Source organism: Sciurus carolinensis, chromosome 3 (assembly GCF_902686445.1).
Source record: "Sciurus carolinensis chromosome 3, mSciCar1.2, whole genome shotgun sequence".
NCBI lineage: Eukaryota > Metazoa > Chordata > Mammalia > Rodentia > Sciuridae > Sciurus > Sciurus carolinensis.
In genome coordinates this window covers 18,695,593-18,713,239 of record NC_062215.1, presented here as the reverse complement: position 1 = coordinate 18,713,239, position 17,647 = coordinate 18,695,593, and the positions used below count along the sequence as shown (strand labels likewise).

General features: G+C 51.3%; 1 protein-coding gene across 1 annotated transcript; it reads right to left on the bottom strand.

Annotated features, from left to right (window-relative positions):
- Nucleotides 1–1,079: 1,079 nt before the first annotated feature.
- On the bottom strand, nucleotides 1,080–14,710 carry Itga2b (integrin subunit alpha 2b). The gene is made up of 30 exons (XM_047545332.1): nucleotides 14,509–14,710; nucleotides 12,690–12,811; nucleotides 12,505–12,602; nucleotides 12,241–12,402; nucleotides 11,922–11,972; nucleotides 11,802–11,847; nucleotides 11,584–11,712; nucleotides 11,186–11,233; nucleotides 11,006–11,049; nucleotides 10,795–10,848; nucleotides 10,605–10,657; nucleotides 10,209–10,420; nucleotides 7,592–7,774; nucleotides 7,293–7,338; nucleotides 7,089–7,193; nucleotides 6,950–7,005; nucleotides 6,706–6,857; nucleotides 6,382–6,507; nucleotides 5,950–6,017; nucleotides 5,669–5,816; nucleotides 5,039–5,131; nucleotides 4,697–4,776; nucleotides 4,319–4,399; nucleotides 3,990–4,089; nucleotides 3,754–3,906; nucleotides 3,508–3,630; nucleotides 2,946–3,059; nucleotides 2,593–2,694; nucleotides 2,249–2,365; nucleotides 1,080–1,309 (listed from the first exon to the last, which is right to left on the bottom strand). Exons 1-30 carry the CDS (start codon nucleotides 14,694–14,696, stop codon nucleotides 1,253–1,255), a joined length of 3,111 nt encoding a protein of 1,036 aa, XP_047401288.1. The 5' UTR covers nucleotides 14,697–14,710; the 3' UTR covers nucleotides 1,080–1,252.
- Nucleotides 14,711–17,647: the final 2,937 nt, after the last annotated feature.

Sequence of the window (17,647 nt, the reverse complement as noted above, 5' to 3'; positions counted from 1 at the left end):
ACTATCCCCATGTCCCAGCATGCTTCCTTCATCCCTCTCTGTTCACCTCATCAAAGACACCTCCCCTGACCATTCTCCTGAAGATGGTGGCCCCCTCTCAGCACCCACATATGTTCCATCACTATCTCCTTTCCTTTATTTTCACTCATAGTACTGACCACCACTGACCATTTATTTATTTCTTTTCTTTTTTTTTGGGGGGGGGTACTTGGGATTGAACCCAGGGGTGCTCTATCACTGAGCTACATCCTGGACTTTTTATTTTGAGACAGGGTCTTGCTAAGTTGCTAAGTCTGACCTTGAACTTGCAATCCCCCCGCCTCATCCTCCCAAGTAACCGGGATTACAGGCGTGTGCCACTGTGCTCAACTCTATTTCTTGCTTTATTCTTTTCTCACTTGAATGCAAGTTCCAGGAGGGCAATGACTTTATTCACGACTTCATCCCAGCACTGGAATAGTCCAAGGCACATGGTATAATACTTACGGAACACAAGAATCAGTTGGAGAGTTGTCCTCCACTCCTCACCCCCTTATTGACAGAAGACCCTTCTTCTCAGTGGGGAAGAAGGAACAGCAGCAGGGTGGTAGTGGCAGGGTTTGGGGATGGGTGCGACCCTTGCTGTCCCTTCTCTGGTGTGACCCTGCCCTCCTCACTCTGAACACAGTTTTACAGGCTTTTTTGTTTTGGGGTGGAGAGAGGCTGGGAGATCATGTTATTTTCCCAAGGCTCAGACAATTTTAGATCTAACCCTCCAAAATCATGAAAAATACACTGTTTAAATCTGCCCGCCAGGTACCCAACTGCCCTTTTCTGCCTCGCCCAACCCCACCCACCCACCCATGCACCAGCAGACACCCTCATCCTCCTCCAGTCTTGCCTGGAGGCCCTGCTACGCAATCTCCCTCATACCTGCCACCCCACTCTCTCCTCCTTGACAGTAATTTGCAACATTTGCCCTGGTGGAGACCCTCTCTGCTCAGACTTCTGCCAGCTCTGGTCCCCACTCCAAATATCCCTTTACTTCCTCTCTCTTCCTCTGACCCCAAGAGGAGGCAGCACACTGGACTTTAGGGCTCAGTGTCTTTATTAGGCAGCATGAAAGGGCTGACCCTGCTCTGTTGGAAGAGGAGGGACACCAAAGACCACCATGGAACAGCTCCAACCCATAGAGGTCAGAGCAAGGGTGCATGTTGGAGATGAGCGGGCAAAGCAGATACCACCCTCGGCCAGAACAGTCCCCGACTGGGCTTCACTCCTCCTCTTCGTCTTCTTCCAGGGGTGGCCGATTTCGCTTGAAGAAGCCAACCTGGGGTGCACAGGGGCTGGGATCAGGAACTAGGGATAATCGTTGGGCCTCAAAGTGTCAGTAAGAAAGTGTGCTAGGCACCTGCAGCCACAGATCCTCTCCCTGGATCAGCACAGTACCTGAGCCCCCCTGCTGGACATAGCTGGAGAACTTTCCCTATTTAGAAACAATGCAGGGCAACTAATAGTTGGGTTTTTAGGGGGAAAAAATTTTTTTTTGGCTTTTCCCCCCTGATTTTTTTCTTTTTCTTTTGGGGTACCAAGGATCAAATCCAGGGACTCAAGCATTCTAGGCAAGTGCTCTACCACTGAGCCATATCCCAAACCTTTACAAATTTTATTTTTGAGACAGGGTCTCAGTTGTTGAGGCTGACCTCAAACTTGGGATCCTCCTGCCTCAGCCTTCTGAGTAGCTGGGATTACAGGCTTGTGCCTCTACATCCAGCTCTGATTTTGTCTTAAATATTGAAGTTTGTCTCTACATGACTCAAGCATGTGATGATATATATGTGATGATTATAGGTCTAATGTGTGTTTTTCCCTAAAAGCACCACGTTTTCCCAGGGTTTGGGCACTGTTCTCCAGGAGCAGAGAGCAGTGAGTGTTCCTCCGGGGCCTCCTAAGGAGCAAGGAGCAGGGACAGAACCAATCCCAGGGTCTCTCACCTCAATTGGGGAAGGACAGAGCTGGAGGAGGTGAACCTATCCACAGCGGTCAGGAATTCCAGAAGCAGGACTCATCCCTGTGACCCTTCCTCAAAGGGGGAAAGGGTCTAAAGGCCTTAGGATTTCAGTTGCCAACCCTTCCAGGAGGGAGAGTTCTGGAAGAGGTCTTTGGAGAATGCCATTCTAATAGCAAAGATGTACTCAGGACAGGCCCGGTCGCTCCCTGCCTTCTAGTTCGTGCCCAACTGGGGACTCCGCCATCCTTCATGCCTCACCTTCCACATGGCCAGGACCAGAAGGGTGAGCAGCAGCAGGCCACCCAGAGCTCCCACCAGCACCCACCAGATGGGAATGGCCCGCTCCTCCAGAGCCCGAAACAACTGTGTCTGCACCTGGGGAGAAACCCTGGTGTCTCCTCAGACCCTTGACACCCACTTTTCCAAAGATTCACTCGTGGGGCCTGTGACACCGCTCTCCCCACCCCAGCCCCAGCAAGCCATCACCTCCCTGTACCACCCCTCAGCCCCAGGGAGACCCTGGCTCCATGCTGGCTGGGCACCGACACAGGAATACCAGTGGGTCCTGCAGGCCACATCTCCTTGTGGTCCTCCCTGCTCACCAGGGCTTCTCCACTGGGCAGGCTGAGCGCAGGCACCGCGTAGGGAAGGGAAGAGACATTGAACCAAGCGTGTGACTGCAGCACAAACAGATCCAGCGGCCTCTACAGAGGGCGGGGGTAAAAGCCACTTGCACAAGTCACAGGACGCCGATGGGTGGCAGGAGTCCAAGTCCTCGCTGGGAATACCTGCTCCTGGTTTAATCACGCCCTCACACCCCAAGGCAAACCTCGCCCTCTCCTTTTCCCCGCCCCGAAGCCACGCCCCTTCCCCCCGCCCCCGAAACCCCGCCTCTCCCCCCAGCAAACTCGGGTCCCGCCTCCAGAGGGCTCTGCCCACTCGCGTCCAACCCCACCTGGCGGAGGCTGGGCAGCGACAGCAGGGCCAGCACCGTGACCATGGCCCGTTGCCCGCGCGCCATCTCCTGCAGCTCACACTGCACCACAGTACAGGGCGCCGACTCACAGCTCTGAGGGGATGTATCATCAGTTCCCAGCCCCTCCTGGCCCTGATCCCCTGCCCCTCACTCCAGGGACCCAACACAGAAAGGACCAGGAGGGTCAAGAAGCTCGGGTTTTCCCCTCAGGAAGGGGCTCGGGTTAGAGCTTCGGATGGTATCTCTACGTGCAGTTTGCTTAACAGCCCGGAAGTTCAGGGACAAGGTTGGAAGGAGTGGGTCATGACATAGCCTTCAATACCCAGAACGTTTGTAACCTTGCTTTGGCAATTTTTTAATGTACTGGGAAGCTTAACTGCAAGTGTCCCCCAGCCCACTCCAGATACCAGCGCGGTATCATCTTTCATGTTCACTTTGAAGTACTCTATGGGACCAAGGTGGGGTGCTCTTCCTGCCTTTCATCCCCTCTGGCTCCTGGGCCCCAGGTAGGCCCCACCCAGAGACCGCAGGGCCTGCTCACCACCAGAACTGGATCCCGTTCTCCAGGCTGCTTGGGCCCTGGCAGTAAGGCCTGTCTGCGTTCCCGCTTGTGATGGACCGGTTGAGTGGGGGAAGGGCTGGGCGTGGGCAGCCTCCAGTCCAGCTGGAGAGGCAAGGGAGCTATCAGTTCCCCTCTGTGGTCTATGTCCCCAACTTCAGAGTACTCTGACTGATGGTCTGGAGATCGCCCCGCCCCACCAACTCTTTCTTCTACCTAGCTTCTTACCTTGAGGGGGTTGGGAGAAGGTTCTGAGGAGCACAGGAGGCCCCCCTGGGGCTGTATATCCAGGATATAGAGCAGGTCCGAGGGTTGGGACTGGCCAGGGAGATGAATGCTGAGGCGGAGGCCATTCGCAGTACCAGGACCATTATTATGGAGCTGGGGGTGGGACAGCAGGATGAGTAGGGCGTTCAGCATATCGCCCTCTCACACTAGCCTGGGACCCAGAAGCTCCTTCCTACCTCATAGGTGTGTTCCACTTTGGGGACCCAGCTCTCCAAGCTGTTCTGCTCCCTGTCACTTTCTTCTGCTGCCACCACCAGAGAGGCTGGGAAGGAGTTCCTGTAGGTGCCCAAGGCTCCAGAGTGAGTTTGATCCCTTGGAGGGTCTGTGGGGAACCCTCCGTGGCCTCAAGTTTAATTCTTTGTGTTTTTGTGTTTGTGGTGCTGCAGATGGAACCTGGAGCCCCACACATGCTAAGCATGCACTCTGTCACTAAGCCACACCCCAGCCCCTTCCCTGAACTTCATAGCCCTTCTGCCATCTCCCTTTTCCTGTCCTGGCTGCTCACCCTCGAAGCTCCACTCTGGCCTCTGCCCAGACTGGCACATCCAGCAGCACAATCTCACTGTTCGGATTCTGGCTGTTCTTGCTGCGGGGAAAGGGTGAGAAGAGGCAGGTCAGGAAGACTGGCCCAGGGATTCTCTGGAGTTCAGTCAGAATTTCAGGGGGCTCAGAGAGCTAATTTCATGAACAGTCATGCTACACGGAAGATAGGCCCAGGTGGGTCGGGGGGACTTCCTCTAGAGCTCTAAGACTCAGAAACAAGTCTCTGAGGAAGCAAGGGAACAGGGAAATGCAAAGGACAGACACCACTGAAGACCCTTCTGTAAGGAAGGGTCCCTGCATGGGGTCAGGTAGGGAAAAGGAGTGCCCCCCATTCTAGTACCTTCTCATCTGCAGCTGGAAGGACACATGTTCTCCAGCCTCTTCTAGGTTTTCCACACTCACCCACATCGTGATTCCTATCTGGGAGAGGTGGAGAGCCAAAGTCACTGCTAAGATGTCCACTCCACTCTGGGCAGCCCTGCCCTGAATATGGCCTCCAGCCTCCCCACTCCAAAGTTACCATTATTATCTCCATTTTACCCATAAGCCCACTTGAAGAGGGAAAGTCACTCACCCAGGAACATGCTGATAGGCAGTATGAGACAAGGATGCCAGCCCAGAGCTACCTGACTCCAGACCCCATGCCCTCGCCCGCGGTCCGTGCATGCCTTAGAGGCCTCACCCTGGTGTTCTTCTTCATGGGGTTGCCCAGCTCACACAGCACCACCTTGGTCTCGTTCTCCTTCTTCTGGTTGCAAACGAGCCTCTCAAAGCCCTTTTGGGAGCAGTTGGGAGGCATAGGTGGGTTGCCGAGCAGGTCAATGTGTATTGGCGCTCCCTTGGCAAATCCGTGAGACTTATGTGCCAGGATGGGGCAGGGCTAAAGGGACAACCCCATTCTATTTTCTGTATTGCTGTGCACTTTATTATGTTTTAAAGTAAATTTTCATTTTGAAGATTCAAAAGAGCACAGAATGTCACATAGAGTATAGCTCCATTGTTATAAACTACATCAGCACGATGGAAAACAGATACCCAGGTAAGAACCTGCCAATGTTGGAGGAAAAAACTGGAAGGAAAGTCAGCAAATGTTAAGAGAGGTTCCTGTTAACATTTGGTTCCTGAGCCTTATTGGGCGTTTTATAATAGAGTCTTCAATTTTGTGTCATTAGCAAGAATTTTCTCTTTCAAATATGTATTTTTAAAAAGTCAGTCATCTTTTACAGCAAAAGGTAAGAGAGTGGGAGCACTCAAGTGGGAGTCGAGAGTCACCTCCCAAGCCCCTGGCAATGCCCCAGGGTGGGGGACTCACCTCCAGGTTGCCGAGGGCCCGCATGTAGTGGGCTCCCTGGGGCAGGTGCACGGCCAGCTCTGTCTCATAAGCCCCCTCACCCTCATTGGCTGCATCCATCTGTAGCTCCAGCACATTATCAGCCCCAATTAGGAGTGGAGAGCCCACCCTGTGGGGGAAAATAGGTGAAGCCAGGGAGGCTGGGTCCAGGTACAGGGTCTGGGAAAAAGAGCCGGGACCCAGATGGGAAGCAGGTCTCATGGGACAGAAAGGGGCAAGGGTAGAGCGAGAGGTTCCCTTACACCATGGCAGTGAGCTGAAGCTGGGGCACACACAGGTCATCTTCCCCACAGTCCAGGATGATGCGGGTCTGCAAGGACACATCAGGATGTGTGGGTCAGCTGGAGGTGTTGAAGTTTGGGGAGCTGGGGGTGGTTCCATCAGGGTTAGGAATTCAAGAATGGGTTTGGGACTCGTGTCAGAGCTCAGGGGTAAGACAACCAGAGATGAGGAATGTGGAGAAGCTCTCAAACTTTTGGGGTTGATACAAAGGATTGGGATGCTATAGGGCTTGGCGGTGATATTAGGGTTTATGAGTTCACATCAGAGCTTAGAGGATGTTGAAAGGTGACATCAAGATTTCGGCATTCACATTGCAACTTGTGCACTAAACCTAACCCTGATTTCCTGGCAGGAGTCATGCCCCTCCCTTGCCTGCCCTCTCCCCAACCCACCTGCTCCTGGACATGCGTGTCTCCATGTAGCACGAGAGCAGGAGCTACTCCAGTCTTCTCAGGTGGCAGGGACACGTTGAGGCTGAGCACAATAGGGCTCAGCTTATCCCGGAAATCTGTCTCATCCTAAGAGGGGGTCAGGAGTTGGGCAGTCTTGCTACTTGTACACCCTGCCTTCCCTGGCAAGAGCTCAGCAGTAGGGACCATGTCCTATTGACCATTTCTGGGTCCACAGCACCCATCCCAGTGCCCCAGGGCTGAATGAACAAATCTGGTGGGTGAACTTCACACACCCAGCCCCGTCAGTCCCTAGCCTGGGCATACTCGAAGGAAGGCTGTAAAGGTGCGGCAGATGGGGCTGTGCCTTCCACTCAGGTCCAGGCTCCAGGTAATGCCCGCCTGTTGAGAGTTCAGCAGCAGCACCCGCCGGCCCTGGCGGGGCTTCTGCCGGTCCAGCTGCAGTTCAGCATTTATATCTGGCAGGGCAAACAATGAGGATCAGGATCTCCCTGGTCAGCCTCTGGGGAACCCAGACCCACTTCCCTACAACCTCCTCCATGACACTCACGCAGCTTCTGAGGAATGTTGTGCCCAGTGGCACCCACACATATCTGGATGTTGAAGCTACAAAGATAAGACTGGGCTCAGGGGCAGGGGCCTCTCTGAGGTTCTGGATCCTGCCCAGCCCATGCCCTCCACCGCCTCACCAGCTCACTGGTGTTTTGGTCTGCTCCAGAACACAGTTCTTCACAGTAGGATTCAGTGAGTCTTGTACCTGCAGCTGGACAGTGGCCCTCACCACCGGTTGAGCTCTGATGGGATCAGGGGAAGCCTATCATGGTGACCCTTCCTGGCCTGGCCTCTGCTGATCATTTGGGTCTTCCCTACCCTGCCCGTGGCCCAGTGCTCACCTGTACACAGCTACCTTGCTGGCCCCATAGGCTCCCACCAGCAAGTCTATAGACATTGGGGGAGGAATCAGAAGTGGCAATTAGAGAGAGCAGAGTCCTTATGTCATCTTCCTAAAGGTGCCTCATACCATCTCCCCCACTGAAGGCTCGATTTCTCCACCCCTGCAGGCATCCCCACCATACAGAGCAGAGCTTACAGTGGGGCACCAGGTCAGGCATGGCCCCCAGCTCTGTCTGTCAGCACTTCCCGCAAATGCCCTAAGGCATTCCTTGTCTTGCTGGAGGCAGTCCAAGGGCACCTGGATATCCATTGTCGTCTATGTCGACGGCACCTCGAAGGGAGAAGCCAAAGCCAGAGCCTGTGGGGAAGGGACTGTCCAGGACCTGGGCAGGGCGTGAGCTCAGCCCCTCACTCTGACCCAGGAAAATCAGCACTTGGCCCCGACCACTAGGACCCCCATAGGGGGCAGCCACGGCAACATCTGGAAGGAAAAACAGAAAGGGAGTGTCTGTCATTCCATCTCCTCAGGGACTCTGTAAAATCCTCCTGAGCTTCTTCTGTGAGCAGACCAGAAGAGCCAAGAAGGGTGCAAAGTCTGGGGCAAGGAGGTGGCTGCACTGCCCTCTGGGAGTTTACAATCTGGCAGGAGAGAGACCAGTCAAGTAAGATTGTTATTGAAATAGTAAAAGTTCTTACTATCTATAGAGGAAAAAATATTGACAATATTTCATTTCACCTTAAAATCTAGCATTATTATTTCCATTCAAGATGCAAAAATTGAATCCCAGAAGACTAAGTAACTGAGACTTATTAAATACTGGTCCCTCTTTCCTGAGGAACCTTTTTCCCTATTTTTCTATTCCACTTTCACCATGCAAACTCAGAACCACATCAGCACCAGTTTATTATCACTATTTTTTCCCCCACTACTGGGGTGGAACCCCAGATCTTGGGCATGGAAGGTAAGTGCTCTACCACTGAGCTACAAACATGCCCACTAATAATTTTTACGATCAGCTTTGAAAATGTATTTTCAATGTAAAATAATCTTATATCTTATAAAGTTCCTTGGCCAGGCATGGTGGCACCTGCCTGTAATCCCAATGACTCAAGAAGCTGAGGCAGAAGGATCGTAAACTTTAAGGCCTGCCTCAGCAACTTAGCAAGACCCTATCTCAAAATAAAATAAAATAAAAAGGGCTGGGGATGTAGCTCAGTGGTAGAATGCCCTGGGTTCAATCCTCAGAACTGGAAAAAAAAAAAAAAAGTCTTTGCACATGTTAAGAATTAAGGTCTTTGATATATATGTTGCAACTATCTTTCCTTTGTCTTCAGATTTGGTTTATGATGTGTTTTCTGTACAGCTCTTTTCCTTTGAAATGCCATTGTTGCTTTTCCTAATCAAGTTATACAGAACTTGTCCTCAGGCTGCGGCCCCCACTCTCCTGATTCCTGGCCTCCTCCTCTCTTATCTCCCTTGTCATATCCTCCTCGTTGTGGCCCCATTGCCACTTTTTGCTCTGGCTAATTCAGATTGGGCATCATGAATTCCAGATCTCTAGCCTTCACTGGGACCCCGACGTGCAAGGCCTCATGGCAATCTCAAGAGTTTTCTACTCAGCACCTATTTCAAAACTTCTCCATTCTGACAAGCCACCTCCGCCCTCTTCCTTCAGTAGGTGATCTCATCTCTACTTCACAAAGAGAAGCAGTGCAACTATTGTTTTATAAATTCACACCTACTTTCTCTCCCTCTCCTCATATGACCCTTGAATAGGTGCTCCTCTTTGACCCTGCCTCTAGGTGGAGTGCCCCTACCCCTGTCATCTCAGGGACCCTCTTCTGGCTCATCGCTAAGTTTTCCCACAAGACCATTTTCCTCCACATTCAATATACTCCTTATTCTTCTGAATTGAAATAATCTTCCCTTGACCCCCATCTCCTTTCCATGAGTGTCCTTTTTCTTTTTGTTTTCTTAAGTCAAACTGGTTGAAAGAGTCTTCTATATTGCCTGCCTCCAATTCTTCACCTTAATTCATACCTTGCCCCATGGTATTCTGACTTCTGTCCCCATCCCACCCTGGATCGGTCTTGTCACTCTCACCAGTGAACTCCTTCTTGCCCATGGGATACTTCCCCAGTCCCATCTAACGGTACCTTTCAAGAGCATGGGGAACCACTGATCCTATCCTTCCTCCTGCTTAAAGCACTCTCTTCCCTAGAGTTCTAGGTCACTGAATCTCAAGGTTCCCTTCTACCCCTCTGGACATTCCTTTTCTGTTTCCTTCTGAGTCACCTCCTCTGGGTATCCCCGAAATGCTCTGAGCGAGATAGAAGTCCCTAGGATTCTATCCTGGGCCTCTTCTCTTTTCGCAGGCTCCAGACCTGAACCATTCTCTCCAAGTAGCTATCTCCCACTCAGCCCTCTCTCCTAGAGGAGGGGGAAGTCAAGTCCAAGGAGTCTCTGGGCATTTCCACCTAATGAACCCAAGCCTTTCAGCGGTGTGCATCTCCTCCCTCCCCCAGACCTGTGCCATAGCCTGAGTTCCAGGCAGTGAAGAGCACCACCAACCCATCCAACTCCTCTCTCTCTCCCTTCCCCATATCACACAACCCATCAAGTCCTAATAATCCAATTCCTAACTATCTATGAAGTTACCCTCATCTCTAACTTCACTGCCAAATTCTGCTGTCCAGGTGATCATCTTGCCTGGATTAGGACAAATCCATCCTAATTGATCCCCTTTAACTCTCCTTTCTGCTCTTCGCTCAGCCACTGGATATTAAAACCACATATAGGATAGGGTCACTCCTTACTTGAGTCTTTCCTGGCTCCTGCTGCCCTGAGATCAAGTTCTGCTTTTTATGTTGGCTGTCAACCCCCCTCCAGCAAGTGAGGTTCTTCTCTTCCCTACCATTGTAGCCATCCCGGTTGAGGTCGCCCAGAGGTGCAATAGCCGAGCCAAATCGCCCATAGAGGTGTGTGCCGGTTAGTAGGAGGCTGGGAGCACCCAGCGCCTGGGGGCCTCGCGGTTGCAGGAACAAATACACGCGTCCCACCTCGGCCAGCTTGCGATCGGCCCGGCTCTCCATATACAGTGGAGCGCCCACCAACAGGTCGTGCCTCCTGCAAGCCAGGTGGGTGATTAGGATTCTGGAGAGAAGGGTAAAATCTCATCCAACCCCCTTCTCCTGCTCCCCTAGGTAGTCACAGGAAAGTGAGGGCCGGGCAAAGAAGAGATGGAGGCTAGCTTCAGCCTCTGTTATTTGGGTGCGCAACTGGATAGGGGTGGGGCTCTCCCCCTCCTCACCCGTCCCCGTTGACATCAGTGACGGCCACAGAATGCCCGAAATAAGAAGCCATCTGCAAGATGAGGAGCACCTTAGTTCGTGCCTCCAGACTCAGCACCCTCTGTTAAACATCTGCCCTTGTATCCCATGAAATATTCTGGGGTCTCAGATCCAGGGCCTTTGCCTCTCCAACTGGGACGTGGCGCCCACCTGCTCTCCGTGCAACCGGTGCAGGGTCTGGTAGTGGTAATCCAAAATTTCCACCTGCACGTAGAACGCAATGTAGCGCATTTTTCCTGCTTCCTTGGAAGCCCCCAGCTCCCAATGAGAAAGGCCAGGAGGTTTGGGGGCGCAAGGAAGTTGTCATCGTGAGGATTGTCAGGGCTTCTGAATGTTGAGTGGCGGGGCAGGGAGAACTCACCGCTCCCAAGGTCCAGCTCCAAGTGGGGGCACCGAAGACATACTCTGGGGAACCCAGGGAAACAGATCTTTAGAACCTATCTACCCGGCCCCTCCCCCATTCCGCACCCAGGGGAGATTGGGGAGATCCTCTTCCCCGTGGACTCCCCAACCCCTGCCCCTGACTAAGTGGATTTCTTGCCTGTAGTGTTCAGATCCCCGTCGAACTCTCCCACCGCCACTGAGTACCCTGAGAACAGCACAAATCAGTGTTTTCGGAAGCGTTAAGCAGGGAAGGAAAGCCGGGTCAAAGAAGCCACCAAGTTCAAACCCTGCATTGTATTAACTGAAGCCATCAAAAGTAAACCCTGCCCGAGGCCTCACTGTGAGTCCAAGGCGGAAAGGGCGAGGTGGGGTGCACCCGAGTTGGGTAAGCTGCAAGGCGGGGAGAGACTGAGCTCAGAGCGGGGGCGCCTCTGTTCTGGGGCTGGCCAGCTGGGATTGGCATGGAGACTCAGACAGCGACGGGATCTGACAGCTGAGGTGGGAGTTGACTATCTTAGAGTGCTGGGAAGCCAGGAGGGGAGGTGCCAGGGTTACCCCGATAGCCGTCGAAACACTCTGGTTTGCTGGAGTCGTAGGTAAAACTCTGGGTGGGAACGTTCCACAAAAGGGTGCCCGGGCGGTAACTTGAGATAATATCGGCAATTGGAGCCCGGGCCAGGAGACCTAACAGATGAGGGACAGGAGGTGTGTGTGACCCCGTATAAGGGAGACCCCCGGCGAGAGGGAGAGAGTTGGTATCGCTCGATTCTTACCTACGAAAAAATAGCCGCCAGGGGCCCCAAGCACCAGCTCCCCAGCCTGAAAGGGAAGCCTGAAGGTGAGGGGGGGGTCCCGCTCGGGGACGCCCCACGCCGCTTTTGCTCCCTACTTGCCTGGGTTACAACAGAGCTGAAGCCCGCTTCACAGTATCGCTTGTCTCCGCCTAGAGGAGGCGAGGAAAAGGGATTAGCAAAGGGACTGATGATGAAGGATACACTCCAACCTGAAGAGGGGGGAGGGAGCAGAGGCATATAGGGGCGGGGCCAAGGGACAGTGTGGAGGCGTGGCCTTGAGCAGAAGGGGCGGGGCCAGGAGCTGAGCGGACGCCTGATTGAAGGCAGGGCCCGGGTCGCTAGGGAGCTGTCAGATTAAGGGCCGAGGTAAATGGCAGAGAGAAGGCGGAGCCAAAATGAAGGGCGGAGCTTACTAAAAAAAATTTCCTACATAAACCCTGCTCATGGTGTTGGACCGACAGGGTGAGTATTCAGCGCGGCCGCCGCTTTGAAGTTGAGCTACGAAGCAGCCACCTACGGGCGTCTTTTCAGCTTCCTGGGTCCTTTCTAGGACGTTCCAGTGTTGCCAGGGGGCGCAGGCCTGGAGCAGGGCCACAGTACAGTGGAGAATGGCACGAGGCTCGGGCTACCCCCACGTGTCCCTGTCCGCGACTGCTCCTTGTGTCCTGTCCACAGCGCCTACCACAATTATGTCGTTCCAGCTGACCACCGACGCCCCAAGTCCTTGCCGGGCTTTGAAGGTTTGGAATGTTTGGGAGCCAATATTTCGGATCTCATCCCCTGGAGGGTACAGGAGGGATGGGGAGCTGAAACCTGGCCGTTCACATCTCTATGGTCCCTCCTTTTACCTCCATGCCTGGGACTCACTGAAATTGAAGGATAGCGAGTTGCACTGGCCTCCTTCAACACTCCAGGGGCACAGGAACACGCCGCCAGTCTCCTCCTGGCTTGGGCCCAGGTTCCGCGGGGCGCCCACCACTATGGCCACTCTGTGCAGAAAAGCCGGGTGAATGCTGAGTGCGGAGCAGATTCCTGCGTATCCTGGTTGCCTGCCCTGTGAGCAGTGCTGGGAAGACGGTGTGGCCCAGCACTGGTCCATCTTTCCTCACCGCTCTTCATTTTATGGACAGTGAAATGGACTCTTGGTGAGGGAATTCACATGCCTATTGTAATCTAGTGAGCTGGGACTAAAACCATTTGGTTTGATTTAACACCAGGGGTTTAATATCTTTGCTGAAAGAGACCTCCTGAAAGCTGTTCTTTATCCTCCTACTCCCAACAAAAAGCAGAGGTTCACATGCTCCTAGAATGCCTAGACTGTCACTAGATCCTTTTTTTTTTTTTTTTGGTACCAGAGATTCAACACTCGACCACTGAGTCGCATCCCCAGTCTATTTTGTATTTCATTTAGAGACAGGGTCTCATTGAGTTTCTTGGTGCCTTGTCATTGCTGAGGCCTCCCCAGCAGCTGGGATTACAGGTGTGCATCACCACCTAGGGCTACCAGATCCCTTCTTGAGAGTTGGTTTTAATGGTGAAGAATGAGAGAAGCTAAGGTGGGATGTGAGTGCTGATAGAGCTGAGGATCCTTGCTGATCTAGGTTTAAATGACCATTTTGCCTTATGTAAGCTTTAACAGGGATAACACTAACCAATTAAGGCTGTCAGGAGTAAATGTATTAAATGTATGAGGGAAATTGGGTGCAGGGTGGCACACTTGTGATTCCAGTGAATGCCAGTGACTCATGAGGCTGAGGAGGGATTCTAAGTTTGATGCCAGTCCAGGCAACTTAGCAAGACCCTGTCTCAAAATAAAAAATAGAGGGCTGGGGATGTAGCTTAGTGGCAAAGCAACCTGGGTTTAATCTCATATATATAATTTAGCATGGTCCTGGTCAAGCACTCTTGAAAAAAATGCATGCTTCTCATTGATCACTCATTGGATGCAAGCCACCTTCAGAAGTGGACTTGACTTTAGGTGAAGTAGTTCTCTTCAGCAGAGGAAGACTGTTACTTGAAGGCTATCTGCCATCACCAGTCTCCAAAGCTGGGTATCCCAGTGTCAGCCAGATTAAGTCATATAGCTACAGAGACTAATTCCAAAGTCTGATCAATACCAAGAAGCACTCCATTGCTTCTTCTTGAATATCTACAATTTGTATGGGGATGAGGGGATATAATTTAGGATGCGTGCTCCCCCACCTTTTTTTTTGGTCTCAGGGATTGAACCCAGGGGCATGTAACCACGCTTTTTTAAAAATGTTTTGAGACATGGTCTTGCTAAATTGCTTAGGCCTTCACTAAGTTGCCAGGGTTGTCCTGGAACTTGCAATCCTCCTTCCCCAACCCCGAGTTGCTGGGATTACAGGTATGCACCACCGTGCCTGGCACTCCTTTCTACTTTTTGAAGGGATGAGGGTAAAGTGTCATACAATTGACACTTGAGGAAAAAGAATTATCTTTTGTCTTCTTGTTGTAGTTTCAGTGCTCATCTCTTCACTGCCCTTCCCTGACACCCTCACCTGAACCCCAGCATTCCTGACAAGAACTCAACCCAAGGAAACCCCAGAATCTTCAACTGCTGTCACAAATGGGGAACCAGAAGCCCACAGAAGCACTGTGTATGTGTGTGTGTGTGGGGGGGGTGGGATCTTTTGTCTGTACCCATACTCCCCTCAGGGCTTACCTTCCTTGGTTGTCCTTGTGAAAGTCCACTGAAAATCCAAAGTGGCTGCTATTGGGGCCTGTATAGAAAGTGAGTCGCACAGGGTCCAGGTTCAAGGCCAAGGCTTTTGGGGCAGCACTAGGTCCCAAGAGCAGTGGTGCCCACTCCAGAAGCCAGAAGGCATGCAGTGAACACAAAGCTCTGGCCATCCTACTCCCACAACCTCCTGAGCAGAAATGGGCAGCTCTTTCCTTTTTCCTTCAATTTCCACCACAGGAAATCTTCTTATCAAACTAGAACCCAAAGTAACTTGCTGGGCAGCAGGCAGAGCAAAGGGCTATAGCCGCTGGATTATATAATCTCTAGGATTGACAGGAAGCGGATGAGGCCATCCTGGGGGGTAGAAGCTTATGGTTGGAAGCCATGACTCCTCCCTTTTCCTGTGGGCAGTGTATCAACTCCTGTTGTTTCAGCCTCCCCACAGTATATCTTGAACATTCATCCATCTCCCATAACAACATATTAGTCTAGAGCAACTGCTTGGGATAGTGGAACTGTGAACTAGTAGGCCTATAAAACTACATTCTAGCCCATAATTCCACAGCTGCCCCTTCTCCCTTATCCATCTGGTTACACTGCTGTGACACTCTGTGACTTGGCCAGAGGTAGGGGGGAGTAAGGAAGCTAGCCGCAGCCCCCTGATAAGACCTGAGGCTGCCATCTTTTTGGACAAGGCACTTATCCATTTCCTCCTTCTAGGGCCCTAGGCAGCCTCAGCCAGCCATATCGAGAGATTCTATGGCTGTAGCTTCCTCACTCCTCCTCCATCTTAAGACGTCTTAGTGTAGCCATAGCAGTGCAGCCAGTGCTGGGGAAGGAATGGTCAGTGGGTCTTGGCCTAAGGGGCAAGGAGATGGAGAAAAGGAAGAGACATTGCAGGGCATTGTGGATCACTATCTTTGAGATTATGCACCAGCTGTTCAGTTGGAGGCAGCCCTTCACTCCTTGGATGACAGAGCTTCTGTCCAACTATGAAGACTTGATCCTTGCTGGGGTTGTCCAGAGAAAGCCTTCCCAACCTCTTCAGGCTGGCACCCTAAGCTAACACACATGGGCACAGCACTGATCACACTGGTGAGTTATGGTCTGCTTCCTGAATGAGTCCCTCGAGAGTAAGGTTCCTTTCTGCAGCCTCAGGGACTAGCCAAGAAACCCTCATGTAGTAGGTCTTGTTGCAAGACTGAACAGAAGCATGCACTGAGGGTGAAAGATGCTAACCTAGGTTGACAAGTGTCAAGAAAAGTTTTGAGCAGAAAGGCAGTCATTTTCCATGGACGAGGATGGAAAGATTGAGTGCCAGTCTTATTGGCACTGCATGCCTTGCCAAAAAGCAGGTTCTCAGGAAGGCAATTCAAGAGGTCTGCTAGGAGTAAAGGAAAATCCATAGCCACATCCTCCTTTTGATCTATATTTTCTGATCAAACCTAACCACTGCCTTATCTTACTTAGCCACCCTGTGCCCTTCTGAAGTCCCTTCAGCTCCTTCCTTCCTCTTGTACTTCACCTCAGCACACAGCTAAAAAATCCTGTCCCTGACTAGGTTAAAAGATCCTTGAACTTTAGTCAGGGACTTCTTCATTACTGAATTCCCAGTGTCAAGTTCATATTACAAGGCATGTAACTTGTTAGAATGTCTTTTATTTACCCTCCACCCTCCCACTGTCCTCAACTGTGGTTGGTTACTGTATGACTGGTTATTCTGTGTAGCACAATACTAACTCACATTTTACTCAAGTTTTCAAATGTACTTACTCTCTTCAAGGTTCTGAGTTGATAAAGATCCTAAATTTAGTCCAAAGGGAGTTTAAGATATTGAACACATATAACTGCTGCAGAGGGATAACAAGTAGGCCTTGAAAACAACATAGAAATTATGAAAAGAATATTCCTCACAACTACTCTACAAAGTAGCTACTGTTATGACAATTTTATAAACACAGAGTGTATGACACAAGGGAGTTTTAAGTGAATTGCTGAATTTTTCAAAACCAGTGGGTAACAAAACTAGGATTCAAACACAGGCTTGAATGGATATTCCGGCATAAGGAATAACATAAGGGAGCTGAGAAGTCAACTACAAAAAGGAAGGGCAAATAATGGATTCTGGAGAGAATGCTTAAAAGGGTGGACTTGGGGCATGAGGGTGGAAAGCAAGGTGGGGCTCAAATCACTGGAGGTCCAATAATGCCATATTAGGGAATTTAAACTTTAATTTGTAGGGGATGGAGAATTTAATAAAGATCTTTTAAGTCAGGAAACAAGAGATTCAATGATCAATTGTGCTCTAATTTAGAAGACTGTACTGGATGCCTGCAGAGAGAAGGAACTGGAGGATTTAGTTGGAAGACCAGATGGGAAGGGATTGCAATGCTGTGCTCTGGGTTACAGGTGATGAGGCCTGGACCTGGGCACTGATGGAAAGAATGAGAGTGAGCAGAAATTAGACTCAATAGCTGGTTGTGGCTGGGTGTGGTGGTGTACACCTGTAAACCCAACAGCATGGGAGGCTGAGGCAGGAAGATCGCGAGTTCAAAGTCAGCCTCAGCAATGGCGAGGTACGAAGCAACACAGTGAGACCCCGTATCTAAATGAAAACACAAAATAGGGGCAGGGATGTGGCTCATTGGTTGAGTACCCCTGAGTTCAATCCCTGCCCCCCCGTCCCCCCAAAAAAGCTGGTTGTTGTAGGGAGGCATCAAAAGCAAGTTTTGGTGCTTGGCTGGCTGGTTAGGAGTGTTACCACTAATTTTGAAATTAGGAGGATCAGATTTAGGAAGGTAGAGGAGTTTGGTTTTCGGTATGCATTGTGTTCCTTTGGTGTCAGAGCTGGGTTGATCTCTTCTCTAAGAGTGGGCAGAGTGCTGACACCTCATTCCCACTTTGGCAACCTATCAGTCAGTCTTAGAATCCCTCAGTGCATTCGTAGTTCTGTTAAGGTTTCATTTAGTTAGGAATTATTACAATAACCTCAACTGCTTAACTATGTGCTTGCTTGGCACTGAGCAAGGTGATGTGGAGATTAAAGAAACTGATTTTTTTTTTAAAAGACAGGGCTTGCCCCATTTGGCCTCAAATTTGCAGTCCTCCTGCCTCAGTGTCC

What these genes read in the sequence shown, in the direction of transcription:
- Itga2b (XM_047545332.1), bottom strand. Translation starts at nt 14,696, where the DNA reads ATGGCCAGAGCTTTGTGTTCACTGCATGCCTTCTGGCTTCTGGAGTGG. An exon ending in AGACGACAATGGATATCCAG is followed by an intron (nt 7,339 to 7,591) that starts GTGCCCTTGGAC and finishes CAATGTCTATAG; the next exon opens with ACTTGCTGGTGGGAGCCTAT. An exon ending in AAGTGGAACACACCTATGAG is followed by an intron (nt 3,907 to 3,989) that starts GTAGGAAGGAGC and finishes TCCCACCCCCAG; the next exon opens with CTCCATAATAATGGTCCTGG.